Genomic DNA, 14,847 nt, shown 5'->3' on the forward strand with positions numbered 1-14,847 from the left:
TTCCAAGTTTTTCAGTGTTTCAACCCACAATTACTTGATATGTTCTTAATTAAGTGTATATGATCACATTCTCTAAGTATTTGTATTATCTTGAGCCTTTCAATGAATATTTCTTAAAGTATAATTGATGGACCATGTTTATATATCACCTAAGATACCTATTACAAATGCACATTTCAGAGCTCCAAATCAGACTTACTGAATTAGTTTTGTTGTTGTGTGTTGGTTAGGTTATCTTCTCCTTTAATAGACTCTCATAGAGGATTATGATGCATGTTAACATTTGAGGATCTTGGAATAATTTTGTTAATATTGCTGACACATTTTATTGTTAGTACATGCTGGTGTGGTTAATGCAGTGGTTTTGTTGCAAAAACAGAGATGCATGTTGAAGCCTTCAGAGTGTATGGCGAGCTACGCTGGAGAAATGTATAAGCATGTAGCCTATATGCTTCAGAGTTGTGCTCGAACCTGTCCCCTCCAGATTTCTTTGATGAAGTCAAATAGCTGACAGTCCCACTGTCTTGTCCATATTTCCTTAGTTTTGTGACATCATCTCTTCTACCAGAAAAGACTTATGTTTAAATTTAATCCCTATTGGGAAATATAATGTATCAATTAGGGTCAAATCAACAGACAAAAATGACACAGTAATCTGAATAGGGACGTTTAGCCCAGAAAATTATTAAAACAGAATACCTGCAATAAAAGGTTAAAAAAAACCTCTAGAGAATACAGGGATAGAAGATATAGAGAACAGCCTCTACCTCTAGAATTGAAGCATTATCACTCAAGGAAAGAACAACTCTGAGTACCCATACCACACCCCCCCCCGTCACCCCCCCTTAATCCAGGGTTGATTCAGATCTTGTGAAGGAGTAGCTGTTATCATCAGATGGCAAGAAGCTTGTTGGGGTGCCATGGTGGTGGAATTGGAACTCTAGGCAGCTGCACATAGGATTGGGTATACTGGAAAGCCATCATCTGTGGTGCTGGGAGAAACCATCTTCTAGGGAGGTGCTGCACTTCTTGCTAGGAAGCTATCCACAGGCTGGTATGCCAGAAAGCTTCCCAAAGGAGGTTTTGTATTGGTGGTGTCTTTTGATAAGCAGTTTTGGGATTGTACCATACCAGGGACCTTGCTGGAAGCCACCCATGGGGGTGGTCCTGTTGAGCTAAGTATATACGGTACACTGCTCTAGGACTGGAAAGGTGAGAGAGAGAGAGAGAGAGAGAGAGAGAGAGAGAGAGAGAGAGAGAGAGAGAGAGAGAGAGGAGAGAGAAAACTAAAAAGAAAAGCTCTTTTTTTCTAGTGCCTATAACCCTCTACTAACAAAGGTTACCTTCATGCCACCTGTCAAAAGAGAAACATTCATTATAAGCACGACACTGAAGAATGGATTTTAGATGAGAGACAGTAAATTGATAAGTGTAGCTGATTGCTACACCACTTTTTAGCGCAATTTATGATTGGTGTCCTCTTCTCTATGATTTTGCCTTTGTCCATAGAGTTTACATACATTTTCTGCTTCCTTTCCATTTGTTCTGCATCTCCCAATCTCAGACTTAGAATAAATAGCCCCATATTTACTTGTGATGTTTACAGCCTAATCCCAATCCAAATAGCCATTACTGAAATTAAGACTCTTAAATCCCCAATGCTAGAATTTACTAGTGAAGCCTGGATTTTTACTTTTCTCTTTGCTAGGTCCTATCAAAGGTTTCTGATTTCACTGTTACTTTTCTTACTTATGTCTGTACCTAGGTGTTTTTTTTATTGTGTTTTTTTGAGCACTCATTCTTGCTGAAATTTCTTTAAATAGACTTACTTCCTAGAATACCCATTATCATTTGTCATCTATACTAATAAAAGGATAATATGCTAATTAGACCAGATAGACCAGATGTCTTCCGGACGTCCTTCCAGACAAGCAAGCCATGGTGGCCGGGGCTGAGGCTGAAGTGGTTAGGGGCGATCAGGCGGTTAGAGGCAGTTATAGGCGGTTAGGGGTGCTTAGGTGGTTAGGCAGGCAGAGGCAGTTAGGGATGATCAGGCAGGCAGGCAGAGGGGTTAGGGGTGATCAGGCAGGCAGGCAGGTGAGCGGTTAGGAGCCAGAGGTCCCAGATTGTGAGAGGGATGTCCAACTGCTGGCTTAGGCCCAATCCCTGTGGGCCCACTCCCCTCCCCATGTACAAATTTCGTGCACTGGGTCTCTAGTCTTATATAGTGGGATTTGCTGATTCTCTCAACTGTTCATTACTCTGCAGCTTGGTATATTCCAAAAGGCTTGGACAACCAAGTGGTTCTCAGTCTTCCCCATGTAGACTGAGGCATGCCAGCTCTATAGACCTTTATATATTAACTTCTCAGAGTCAGTAGTAGAAGATATTAGTCTTTGACAACAAATTATTGTGTCTTTCCATAATTTATCACAATAAGAGTATTCTTAGAATGGATTTTGAGGAAGTGATTGCTTTAAATTTCCTTGTAAATAATTTGAATTGCATTTAATGCTGCTACAATTGTTATTGCACTTGCTTGAAATTCTTAAATGTTAAAATAATAAGAATATTGGATTTGAGTTTTGACATGTAAAAGTCAACACTTAGCTGTTATTATGTTGCTAGGTAATTTCTCATATCAGTATTTTGTAAAATATTAGTATTTGATTATAGCTATGGATAGTAATAATATAAAGTATTTAGATACAATAAATGAAACAATGACATTTCTTTGAGATAAGAGAACAAAATGGGTTATTTCCTAATTACTTTGTTAATTTTGTTGTTTTAGATAAGTAAAGATCAAAGTTTTTCAGAAGTAGAGTTTCCAATACCTGATAAAGCAGTCACTATAAACATTGCACAAGTAGTAAAGCACATGCAAAAACTTGAAGCACTGAAAAATCGGCTTAAAGGACAATCTAAACAACCTTCGAAAGTCATGCTATCTAAGCCCAAGTAAGTAAAATATGAGTTAATAAAATTGAAAACAAGAGTGGGTATGTAATTAATAATGAATGTAAGATAAGGTTTTAGATATACTATGTGTAGAGCTGCTAAGTTAAATCAGAAGGTCTAGTCAGTTTGTACCTATTTGAAATTTTTAATAGTTTGAAATGTTACTATTTAATACATAGACACTAGCCTTATGTGGCTAATAAAGTTAAAATTCAATTTAATTAAAAAAACAATTTCTTAGTCATACTAGCTATATTTCAGTTACTCTTTTTAGTATGATTGGGTGGGAAACTAAAGTATAATTAAATATTTTATTATTCATAAACATCATTATTTAAAATTGCATAGGAACAGGGTATGTTCCAATAAGTAAATTCCTACTTTTTAGTTGAGAAAACCCCCTTCTCCCCCCTGGTTGGTGGAAGATTAAAATGAATTGATTACAGTGACACTCACATTGTCTGTTGATGCTGATTTTTGATATTTGAGGGTTAGATGTCTTGGAATAAATAGATGAATAAATCATCATTATAGAATATCTTCAGTGATTTTTTTCACCTCACATAGTGTGTGTGTGTGGTGAGAAAAATTCAGACCCACTTTCTTAGCAAATTTCAAGTATACAATAGCAATATTAACTGTAAATATCATGATGTACATAAGATCTCTAGGATTTACTCAACTTATAACTGAAAGTTTGTACCTTTTGAACAACATCTCCGAATTTCACCAATGCCCTAACCCTTGGAAACCACCATTGTACTCTCTGGTTCTAAGAGTTTGACTTTTTTATGTTTCACATATAAGTGAGATCATTTGTCTTTCTCTGTCTGGCTTATTTCACTTAGCATAACGTCCGCCGGGTTTATCCATGTTGTGACAAATAACAGCATTTCCTTTTGCTTATGGCTCAATAAATTTCATTGTATATATTTGCCACAATTTCCTTATCCATTGATTTTAAGTTAGGTTGTTTCCATATCTTAGCAGTTTTAATATTGCAGTAAACAAGGGAGAACAAATATCTCTTTGAAAATAGATTTCTTTTTTTTGGGGGGGGGATATTTACTTGGAAATGGGATTGCTGTATCTTATGGTGGTAGTTCTTTTTTTTTTAAAAAAAATCTTTATTAGTTAAGGTATTACAAATGTGTCCTCATCGCCCCCATTAAACCCTCATCCTCCCCCCCCCCCCGCCACTCATTCTCTCATCCGCCTGTTGTCCATGTCCATTTGGCTTATATGCATGCATGCAAGTCCTTTGGTTGATCTTTTCCCCTTGCCCCCTCCCTCCCCTACTTTCCCTCTAGGGATTAGTAGTCTGATTGCTGTTTTTCAGTCTTTGGATCTGTCCCTGTTCATCAGTCTATGTTGTTCTCTATATTCCACAAATGAGTGAAATGATGAGGTGTTTATCTTTCTCTGACTGGCTTATTTCACTTAGCATAATGCTCTCCAGCTCCATCCATGCTGTTGCAAAAGACAGGAGTTCCTTCTTTTTACCACAGCATAGTATTCCATTGTGTAGATGTACCACAGTTTTTTTAATCCACTCATCTGTTGATGGGCACTTAGGCTGATTCCAAATCTTAGCTATGGTGAATTGTGCTGCTATGAACATTGGAGTGCATATATCCTTTCTGACTGGTGTTTCTGGTTTCTTGGGATATATTCCTAAAAGTGGGACCACTGGGTCAAATGGGAGTTCCATTTTTAGTTTTTTGAGGAAACTCCATACGGTTCTCAAGAGTGGCTGCACCAGTCTGCATTCCCACCAGCAGTGCAGAAGAGTTCCTTTTTCTCCACATTATCTCCAACACTTGTTGTTTGTTGATTTGTTGATAGCCATTCTGACAGGTGTGAGATGATACTGCATTGTCGTTTTGATTTGCATCTCTCGGATGATTAGTGACTTTGAGCATGTTTTCATATGTCTTTCAACCTTCTGTATGTCCTCTTTCGAAAAGTGTCTAGGTCCGTTTCCTATTTTTTGATTGGATAGTTTACCTTTCTATTGTTAAGTTGCATGAGTACCCTGTAAATGTTGGAGATTAAACCCTTATTGGTGATATCATTGGCAAATATGTTCTCCTATGCAGTGAGTCATCTTGTTGTTTTGTTGATGGTTTCCTTTGCTGTGCAAAAGCTTTTTATTTTGATGTAGTCCCATTTGTTTATTTTCTCTTTAGTTTCCATTGCCCTAGGAGCATTATCAGAGAAGAAATTCCTTCAGCATGTTTGTGATTTCACTGCCTGTGGATTCCTCTAGTATTTTTATGGTTTCCCGTCTTACGTTTAAGTCTTTTATCCAGTTTGAGTTTATTTTTGTGTATGGTGTGAGTTGGTGGTCTAGTTTCATCCTTTTGCGTGCATCTGTCCAATTGTCCCAACACCATTTATTGAAGAGACTGTCTTGACTCCATTGTATGCTCTTGCCTCCTTTGTCGAATATTAATTGGGCATAGTGGTTTGGGTCTATTTCTGGGGTCTCTATTCTATTCGATTGACCTATATGTCTGTTCTTGTGCCAGTACCAAGCTGTTTTAAGTACAGTGGCTTTGTAATACAGTTTGATATCTGGTATTGAGATCCCGCCTACTTTGTTGTTCTTTCTCAGGATTGCTGCAGCAATTTGAGGTCTTTTTTTTTTTTTATTCCAGATGAATTTTTGGAACGTTCGTTCTAGATCTGTGAAATATGCCATTGGTAATTTAATGGGGATTGCATTGAATCTATAGATTGCTTTGGGTAGTATGGACATTTTGATGATGTTGATTCTACCAATCCATGAACATGGTATGTTCTTCCATCTGTTTATGTCTTCCTCTATCTCTTTTTTCAGTGTCCTGTAGTTTTTCGCATATAAGTCTTTTACCTCCTTAGTTAAGTTTATTCCTAGGTGTCTTAATTTTTTTGAGACGATGGTAAAAGGGATTGCTTTTTTAGTCTCACTTTCTGTAAGTTCACTATTGGTGTAAAGAAATGCCATAGATTTCTTGGTATTAATTTTGATTCCTTCTACATTGCTGAATTCATTTATTAAGTGTAATAATTTTTTGATGGAGTCTTTAGGGTTCTCTATGTACTGTATCATGCCATCTGCCAATAAGGACAGTTTTACTTCTCCTTTTCCAATTTAGATGCCTTTTATTTCTTCTTCTTGTCTGATCACAATGGCTAGTACTTCCAGTACTATGTTGAACAGGAGTGGTGAGAGGGGGCATCCCTGTCTTGTTCCTGTTCTTAGGGGAATGGTTTTAGTTTTTGCCCACTGATTATGATGTTGGCTGTGGGTTTGTCATATATGGCTTTTATTATGTTGAGGTATGAGCCTTCTATTCCTATCTTGCTGCGAGCTTTTATCAAGAAAGGGCGTTGGATTTTGTCAAATGCTTTTTCTGCATCAATTGATATGACTATGTGGTTTTTATCTCTCAATTTGTTTATGTGATGTATTACGTTTATTGATTTGCAGATATTGTACCATCCTTGCATCCCTGGGATTAATCCTACTTGGTCATGGTGTATGATCTTTCTGACGTACTTTTGGATCCAATTTGCTAGGATTTTGTTGAGGATTTTGGCATCTATGTTCATGAGGGATATTGGCCTGTAATTCTGTTTCATGGTGTTGTCTTTGTCTGGTTTTGGTATTAGGGTGATGATGACTTCATAGAATGAGCTTGGAAGTGTTCCTCCCTCTTTGAATTTTTTGGAATATTCTGAGGAGGATAGGTTTTAGTTCTTCCTTGAATGTTTGGTATAACTCCCCTGTGAAGCCGTCCAGCCCCGGATTTTTGTTTGCTGGAAGCTTTTTGATTATTGCTTCAATTTCTTCCATAGTTATTGGCCTATTGAGATTTTTTGATTCTTCCTGATTAAGTTTTGGAAGGTTGCATTTTTCTAGGAATATGTCCATTTCCTCCAGGTTGCCTAGTTTGTTGGAGTAGAGTTGTTCCTAGTATTTTTTCACAATCCTTTGTATTTCTGTGGGGTCTGTTGTTATTTCTCCTCTTTCTTTTCTGATTTTGTTTATTTGGGTCCTCTCTTTTTGCTTCTTGGTGAGCCTAGCTAGAGGTTCATCAATCTTGTTTTTCCTTTCAAAGAACCAGCTCTTGGTTTTGTTGATCTTTTGTATTTTTTTTGTCTCTATGTCATTTGTCCTTGTTCTGATCTTTAGTATTTCTTTCCTTCTGCTTACACTGGGCTTTTCTTGTTGCTCTCTTTCTAACTCTTTGAATTGTAGGGTTAGGTAATTTATTCTCATTGTTTCTTGTTTTTTTTCAGTAGGCTCGTAGAGTTATGAACTTCCCTCTCAAGACTGCTTTCACTGTGTCCCATAGGTTTTGCATTGTTGTGTTTTCATTGTCGTTTGTTGCCATGATGTTTTTTATTTCTTCTTTGATCTCTTTGGTAACCCAGTCATTGTTTAGTAGCATGCTATTTAGTCTCCATGTGTTTGATTTTTTGATTGTTTTTATTGTAGTTGATTTCCAGTTTTATGCCATTGTGATCTGAGAAGATGCTTGATATGATTTCTATCTTCTTGAATTTGAAGAGACTTTGCCTGTGACCCAATATATGGTCTGTCTTTGAAAATGACCCACGTGCACTTGAGAAGAATGTATATTCTCTGGCTTTGGGGTGAAATGTTCTGAAGAGGTCAATTAATTCCATCTGATCTAGTGAGTCATTTAGGATTGATGATTCTTTGCTGATTTTTTGTTTAGAGGATTTGTCCAACGGTGATAATGGGGTGTTACAGTCCCCTACTATGATTGTATTGCTGTCAATCTCTCCCTTGATCTCCTCCAGAAGATTTCTTATGTATTTGGATGCTCCTATATTGGGTGCTTATATGTTTACTAGAATTATTTCTTCTTGTTGGATTGCTCCTTTTCGTATTATAAAATGGCATTTTTTATCTTTTTATGCCCTTTAATTTGAGATCTAATTTTTCAGATATAAGTATTGCTACCCCTGCTTTTTTTTCATTTCTATTCGCCTGTAAAACCTTTTTCCATCCCTTCACCATCAGTCTGTGTGCGTCTTATTTTTCTGAGGTTGGTTTCCTGTAGCCAGCAGATATATGGGTCATGTTTTCTTATCCACTCAGTTACCCTATGTCTTTTGATTGGGGCATTTAATCCATTTAAATTTAAAGTTATTATTGATAGATACTTGTTAGTTGCCATTTTTATTCTTTACCCCTGTGTTCCTTCTTTGTTTCCTATTTTTTATTTTTACAGCAGACCCTTTAGCATTTCTTGCATTGCTGGTTTGGTGGTAATAAACTCCCGAAGTCCTTTTTTGTTTGTGAAGCACCTGATTTCACCCTCAATTTTGAGTGATAGCCTTGCTGGGTACAGTATTCTTGGATTCAGACCCTTCCTTTGCATGACTTTGTATATTTCATTCCATTCCCTCTTACCTGATGTGTTTCTGTTGAGAAATCAGTTGCTAGTCTGATGGGGGCTCTTTTGTAGGTGACTTTCTGTCTCTCTCTGACTGCTTTTAAGATTCTTGCTTTGTCGTTGGTGCTTGCCAATTTAATTATAATGTGCCTTGGCGTTGGTCTTTTGGGGTTCATTTTGTTTGGGACTCTGTGAGCTTCTTGGCTTTGTGTGAATTTTTTCTTCCCTATGTCAGGGAAGTTTTCTGTCATTTTTTCAAATAGGTTTTCTATTCCTTGCTCAGTTTCCTCTCCTTCTGGCACCCATATTATGCGGATATTGTTTCGTTTCGTGTTGTCCCAGAGTTCTCTTAGGCTCTCCTCCTGCTTTTTAATTTTTTTTTTCCTAGAAGCTGCTCTGCTTGGGTATTTTTTCCTACCTTGCCTTCTAGCTCACTGATGTGGTCCTCTGCTTCTTCTAGTCTACTGTTGATGCTTTCTATTGTGTTCTTTATAGCAGTAATGTCATTTTCCATTTCTTCTTGGTTTTTCTTCATTTCCTCTTGGTTCTTACACATATTTTGAATTTGTCTTCCATTCTTTTCATCCACCTTATGACCATTTCTCTGAATTCTTTTTCTGACAGGTTGCTTGCCTCCATTGCCTCCATTTCCTTTACTTCCTTTTCTGGTGATGCCTGTTTTTCTTTCATGTGCGGGCTGGTTCTTGGTGTCTCCATGATCTCTTTTCTCCAAGTGTTTGGTTATGTAGTTCTCTCTCTGCTGCGTTGATTTAAAGGCACAAAATACAACACAACAAGGCGCAATGCACAAGGCACTGAACACAAATGTATTCACTATATTAATAACCCCAAATAAAGGTGACCATCCAAGCAAAGGGAATTAGGGGATAAGGAAGAACAAAGAGAAAAAGATAAAAGAGAAAAAGAAAAAAAAAGGAGTGCAAAAATGAAATTGGGAAAAGGGAGAAAAAAAAGCAAGAGAGAAAAGAGAGAGAATGAAATAGAAGAGGGGAAGAGACTATTTATATGTGGGGAAAACTCCAATAGAACCGCCACTAATCCCAACAAATTCCAGCAACAGATCCCTGGAGATGAATGCAAACTACAAACAACCACTAATATCAAGTGAGGCGAGGGAAAACAGCTGCGCAAAAATAACCGGAAAAGAAAAAAAGAAAGAGAGAAAAAACCCACAGAAAAAGCAAAAGCAAAAGCAAAACAACCTCACAAACAAGCATAAAAAACCCCAATATACTCAACAATCAAGCAAACAACAACAAATCTACAGAGAGAGAGAAAAATATTTGGTTAGTGAAGAAAGATAAGGGAGAGGTGTATATGGATTTAGAGTAGGGGATTGGAAATTTTATATATAAGTAGGGTGAAATTTTGATGGGTAAAAAGAAGTAATAGGGAAAATCTAAAGCAGGAATAGGGTAAGAGACAGGACAACAAAAGGGGAAAAGTGAGGAAGAGAGTTTTGGCATAAAGGTAAAGTTGAGGTAGAGAAAAGTAATGCTAAAGGAACTATGAAAATAGAATGTAGAACACTAATCCCAAAATAAAGAGAAAATAAAATGGCACTTTAAAAAATGGTAAAATGGTAGTAGTAATATTACTCGTTAAAAATTAAAATGTATTAATTAAAAGGGTAAAATTAGGTAATGAAAAAAGAAAAATAATTGGTTTCTTAATTAAAAGGTGAAAAAAGAATAATAAAAATAAATAAATAAAAATGTGCAGTAGTGAAGATCCTTCAGTTATTCTACTCTTCTGTCTGGCACACCTTAGTCCTGCCAGGTATTCAAGAGAGTGTTGAATTTCCCTGCGATACACTGTTCCTCCGTGTTGTAAACCACAGTCCTGATTTTAAAGCAGGCCGTATTTGTTTCCCAGACTGCCTTTATTTGTATTTACAGAAGAGTCAGTTCGTGGTTCTGCCTCTGGGTGGCAGTGTGTCGGGATTGACCTCCGAGGCTATAAGTCCTCTCTATCCAGTAGTTAGAGTTTATTTTCTCTATTGTACTTAAAACTGGTTTGGGAAAGTCCACTTCCCAGAGCTGGTTCTTTAATCACTACTCCCCGCTGTGTTTCCCAGGTTCCACAAAAACAACTTTCCCCTGTAGTCCCTGCGCGTGTCCCCAACTGGGCAATCCCATGCACTGGGTTTAATAATCAAACGCAAAGATTTAAGGGGAAGAGAAAAAAACAAGAGCCTGAGAAGTTGCACGAATTCGCAACCCTCCACCTTCCAGCTCTGTGCGCAGTCTTCTCTGTGTGCCCTCTCTCCCCTGGCATCAAGCAGCCAGCACACTGGCAAAATCTGAGGTTGCCTATTTGCATCCAGTCCAGCTATGGGCTTATTTTTAGCGTTCCCTTCTGCCAGCAGCCCTGTGGGAGCCTTTCCACACTTGTGGATCATGCTGGCCACAAAGGCCGTGGACTTTGTGGCATGCAGACCTCCCCATGCATGTTCCTCTTCCCAACCTGAATTGCAAACCTCACCTTCAGGCAAAATCTGACCTTTCTGTGAGGAGAAGCTGGGCTCCAAGTAGTTGCGCTGTCCCAGATCCCGTGTTTCCGGGTTAGCCAATCTCTGGATGCCAGGTCTTTGGATGTATACGCTTCCAATAACAGCAACTCAAGATGGCACAGTTTCCGCGACTGAGCTGATACTCTGGGAGAGATTCCAGCTGCAGTCTCCAACTGTCCCCTTTCTCTGGGAGTCCTCCGCCTTTCCCAGCTGCAAACTGTCTCTCAGCTGAATATCCTTTTGGTGGTAGTTCTTTTTAAAAATGTTTTTGAAACCTACTGTTATGCAAAAACGTTGTATCAGTTTACATTATCAATAGCAGTGTACAAGTGTTCCCTGTCTCTACATTCTTACCAACACTTCGCTATTGTCTTTTTGATAATAGCCACCCTAATAGGTATGAGGTACTATTTCATTGTGGTTTTGATTTGTGTTTCCCTGATGATTAGTGATGTTGAGTACCTTTTCACGAATCTGTTGGCCATTTGTATGTCTTCTGTGGAAAATGTCTATTCATTTATCTGTTTCTTTGTGATTTTAAAAATTGGATTACTTAGTTTTTGCTATTGATTTGTATGAGCTGCTCATATACTTCGGACATTAATCTCTTATCAGGTATATAGTTTACAGGTATTTTCTCCTTTTCTGTAGCTTTCCTTTTCATTTTGTTGATATTTCCTTCAGGGTACAGAAGCTTTCATATTTGATGCAATCGCATTTGTTTGTTTTTGCTCTTGTTGGCTGTGATTTTAATGTAATACCCAAAGTATCATTGCCAATACCAATTTCAAGTAGTTTGTCCCCCATGTTTTTTTCTAGGAGTTTTATGGGTTCAGGTCTTACACTTAAGCCTTTAATACATTTTGAGTTCATTTTGTGTTATGGTATAAGATGATGGTTCTATTTAAATCTTTTACCTGTACATATTCTGTTCTCCCAGAAACATTTATTGAATAGGCTATCCTTTCCCCATTGTGTATTCTTGGCATCCTTGTCAAAGAAGAATTGACTGCGTGCATGAGGGCTCTCTGTTCTGTTCCATTGGTTTGTATGTATTTTTTATGCCAGTACCACAATGCATTAATTGCTATAGTTTGAAATCAGGAAGTAAGATTCCTCCAGCTTTGTTGTTGTTGTTCTTCTTTTTTAAACCATTTTTTTATTTTTCTGAAGAATTGGCTATTCAGGCTCTTTTCTGGTTCCATATGAATTTTTAGGATTCTTTCTTTTTAAAAAAAAAAAAAAGTTGGAGAGAAACCAAGATGGCGGCATAGGTTAACGCCGGAGATTGCTGCCCTCGAACAACCACTTCAGAGATATAACTAAAGGACAGAACGGACATCATCCAGAACCACAGGAAGGCTGGCTGAGTGGAAATTCTACAACTAGGAGGAAAGAGAATATCATACCCAGACTCAGAGGAGGTGCAGTGCTGAAGTGAAATACTCAGGTGCAGAGTGCGCGCGAGGAGCGGGCTGGCGGCGGAGGGCGCGGTTGTTCTTTTCAATCGGGAGGGAGTTTCAGACTCTGAGCTCCAGATCCGGGCGAGTCTCTGGGGACCAAGACTCAAACGGGAGAAGGGAGAAGCGGGACTGTCTGGCTTCGGTCGGAACTCAAAGGCAGCTTTCTCTCCGAGGTTTGCAGCCATTGCCGGGACTCTGAGAGGCAGAGCCCCTGGGGAAGGAACTGAGAGCAGCCATAACTGCTTGCTCCGCCTGTGCTGTAGATCCCCGGGGACCCGCCCCGCCCAAGCCCTGCCCAGAACCATTTGCTGGATAGCCTCAGGCAAACGCTAGATTAGCACCGCCCTAGAGATCGAGCACAGAAGCCCTCCCACTGCAGACACAGCAGACTCTCATAGCCAGTTAGCCTGGAGGTCAAATCACCCCCGGTATTGCCAACATCAATCAAGGATTAAAGGCAACAAGACTGCGCACAAAGACCACTAGGGGGTGTACCAAGAAAGCATAAAAAATTCGGAGGCAAAGAAACAGGACAAAACTGTCAATGGAGGATATTGAGTTCAGAACCACACTTTTAAGGTCTCTTAAGAACTGCCTAGAAGCTGCCGATAAACTTAGTAAGGCCCTCTAAAAGACTGGTGAGACAGCCGATAAATGTAGTGAGATCCACAAGAAATCTAATGAGACCCTCGATGTTGTGATAAAGAACCAACTAGAAATTAAGCATACACTGACTAAAATAAAGAATATTATACAGACACCCAACAGCAGACCAGAGGAGCACAAGAATCAAGTCAAAGATTCGAAATGCGAAGAAGCAAAAAACACCCAACTGGAAAAGCAAAATGAAAAAAGAATCCGAAAATACGAAGATAGTGTAAGGAGCCTCTGGGACAGCTTCAAGCGCACCAACATCCGAATTATAGGGGTGCCAGAAGATGAGAGAGAGCAAGATATTGAAAACCTATTTAAAGAAATAATGACAGAAAACTTCCCCCACCTGGTGAAAGAAATAGACCTACAGGTCCAGGAAGCGCAGAGAACCCCAAACAAAAGGAATCCAAAGAGGACCACACCAAGACACATCATAATTAAAATGCCAAGAGCAAAAGACAAAGAGAGAATCTTAAAAGCAGCAAGAGAAAGAAACCCAGTTACCTACAAGGGAATACCCATACGACTGTCAGCTGATTTCTCAACAGAAACTTTGTAGGCCAGAAGGGAATGGCAAGAAATATTCAAAGTGATGAATACCAAGAACCTACAACCAAGATTACTTTATCCAGCAAAGCTATCATTCAGAATGGAAGGTCAGATAAAGAGCTTCACAGATAAGGAAAAGCTAAAGGAGTTCATCACCACCAAACCAGTATTATATGGAATGCTGAAAGGTATCCTTTAAGAAGAGGAAGAAGAAGAAAAAAGGTAAAGATACAAATTATGAACAACAAATATGCATCTATCAACAAGTGAATCTAAGAATCAAGTGAATAAATAATCTGGTGATCATAATAGAATCAGGGACATAGAAAGGGAATGGACTGACTATTCTTGGGGGGGAAAGGGGTGTGGGAGATGCGGAAAGAGACTGGACAAAAATCGTGCACCTATGGATGAGGACAGTGGGTGGGGAGTGAGGGCGGAGGGTGGGGCCGGAGCTGGTTGGAGGGGAGTTATGGGGGGGGGGGGGGAAAGAGGAACAAATGTAATAATCTGAACAATAAAGATTTAATTAAAAAAAACTTAATTTTTATTGTTGACAGTATTCCAGATGTCCTTATTTTTCTCCCCTTTGCCCACCTCTACCCATCCCCTGCCCCTCTCCCTCTGGCCATCACCACACTGTCTGTGTCTATGGGTTATACATATGTGTTTTTTGGCTATTCCCTTCACCTTCTTTCATCCAGTCCCCCCTTACCCTCCCCTCTGTCAGCTGTCAGTCTGTTTCATATATCCATGCCTCAGTTTCTATTTTGTCAGTTTATTTTGTTAATTAGACTCCATTTGTAAGTGAAATCATGTGACATTTGTCTTTATCTGACTGGCTTATTTCACTTAGCATAATAATCCCCAGGTTCATTCATGCCATTGCAAAAAGTAAGATATTCTTCCTTTTCACAGCTACATAGTAATCCATTGTGTAAATGTCCCATATCTTTTTTATCCACTCATCTACTGATGGATACTTGGGCTGTTTCCAGATCTTGGCTATCATAAATAACCCTGCAATGAATATAAGGGTTATATTCATTGAATTGGTGTTTCAGGATTCTTAGGATATATTTCCAGAGTTGGAATCACTGGGCCAAGAGGCAGTTCAATTTTTAATTTTTTAAAGAAACTCCATATTTTCCACAGTGGATATACAAGTCTGCATTCTATTTTTGTGAAAAGTGCCATTGGAATTTTTATAGGGATTATATTGAATCTGTAGATCACTTGGGATAGTATGGACATTTCAACAATGTTAATTATT

The 14,847-nt window shown here is 38.6% G+C and overlaps 1 protein-coding gene across 1 annotated transcript in view; it reads left to right on the top strand.

The window, feature by feature from the left end:
* Positions 1 to 14,847, top strand: part of LOC132231028 (coiled-coil domain-containing protein 7-like) — a 189,415-nt gene that overhangs the window by 78,429 nt on the left and 96,139 nt on the right. The window contains exon 6 of the mRNA XM_059689478.1: positions 2,795 to 2,961. Coding sequence (XP_059545461.1) covers positions 2,795 to 2,961 — 167 coding nt within the window. The remainder of the gene's footprint in view (positions 1 to 2,794; positions 2,962 to 14,847) is intronic.

This window comes from Myotis daubentonii, chromosome 1 (genome assembly GCF_963259705.1).
Source record: "Myotis daubentonii chromosome 1, mMyoDau2.1, whole genome shotgun sequence".
Classification (NCBI taxonomy): domain Eukaryota; kingdom Metazoa; phylum Chordata; class Mammalia; order Chiroptera; family Vespertilionidae; genus Myotis; species Myotis daubentonii.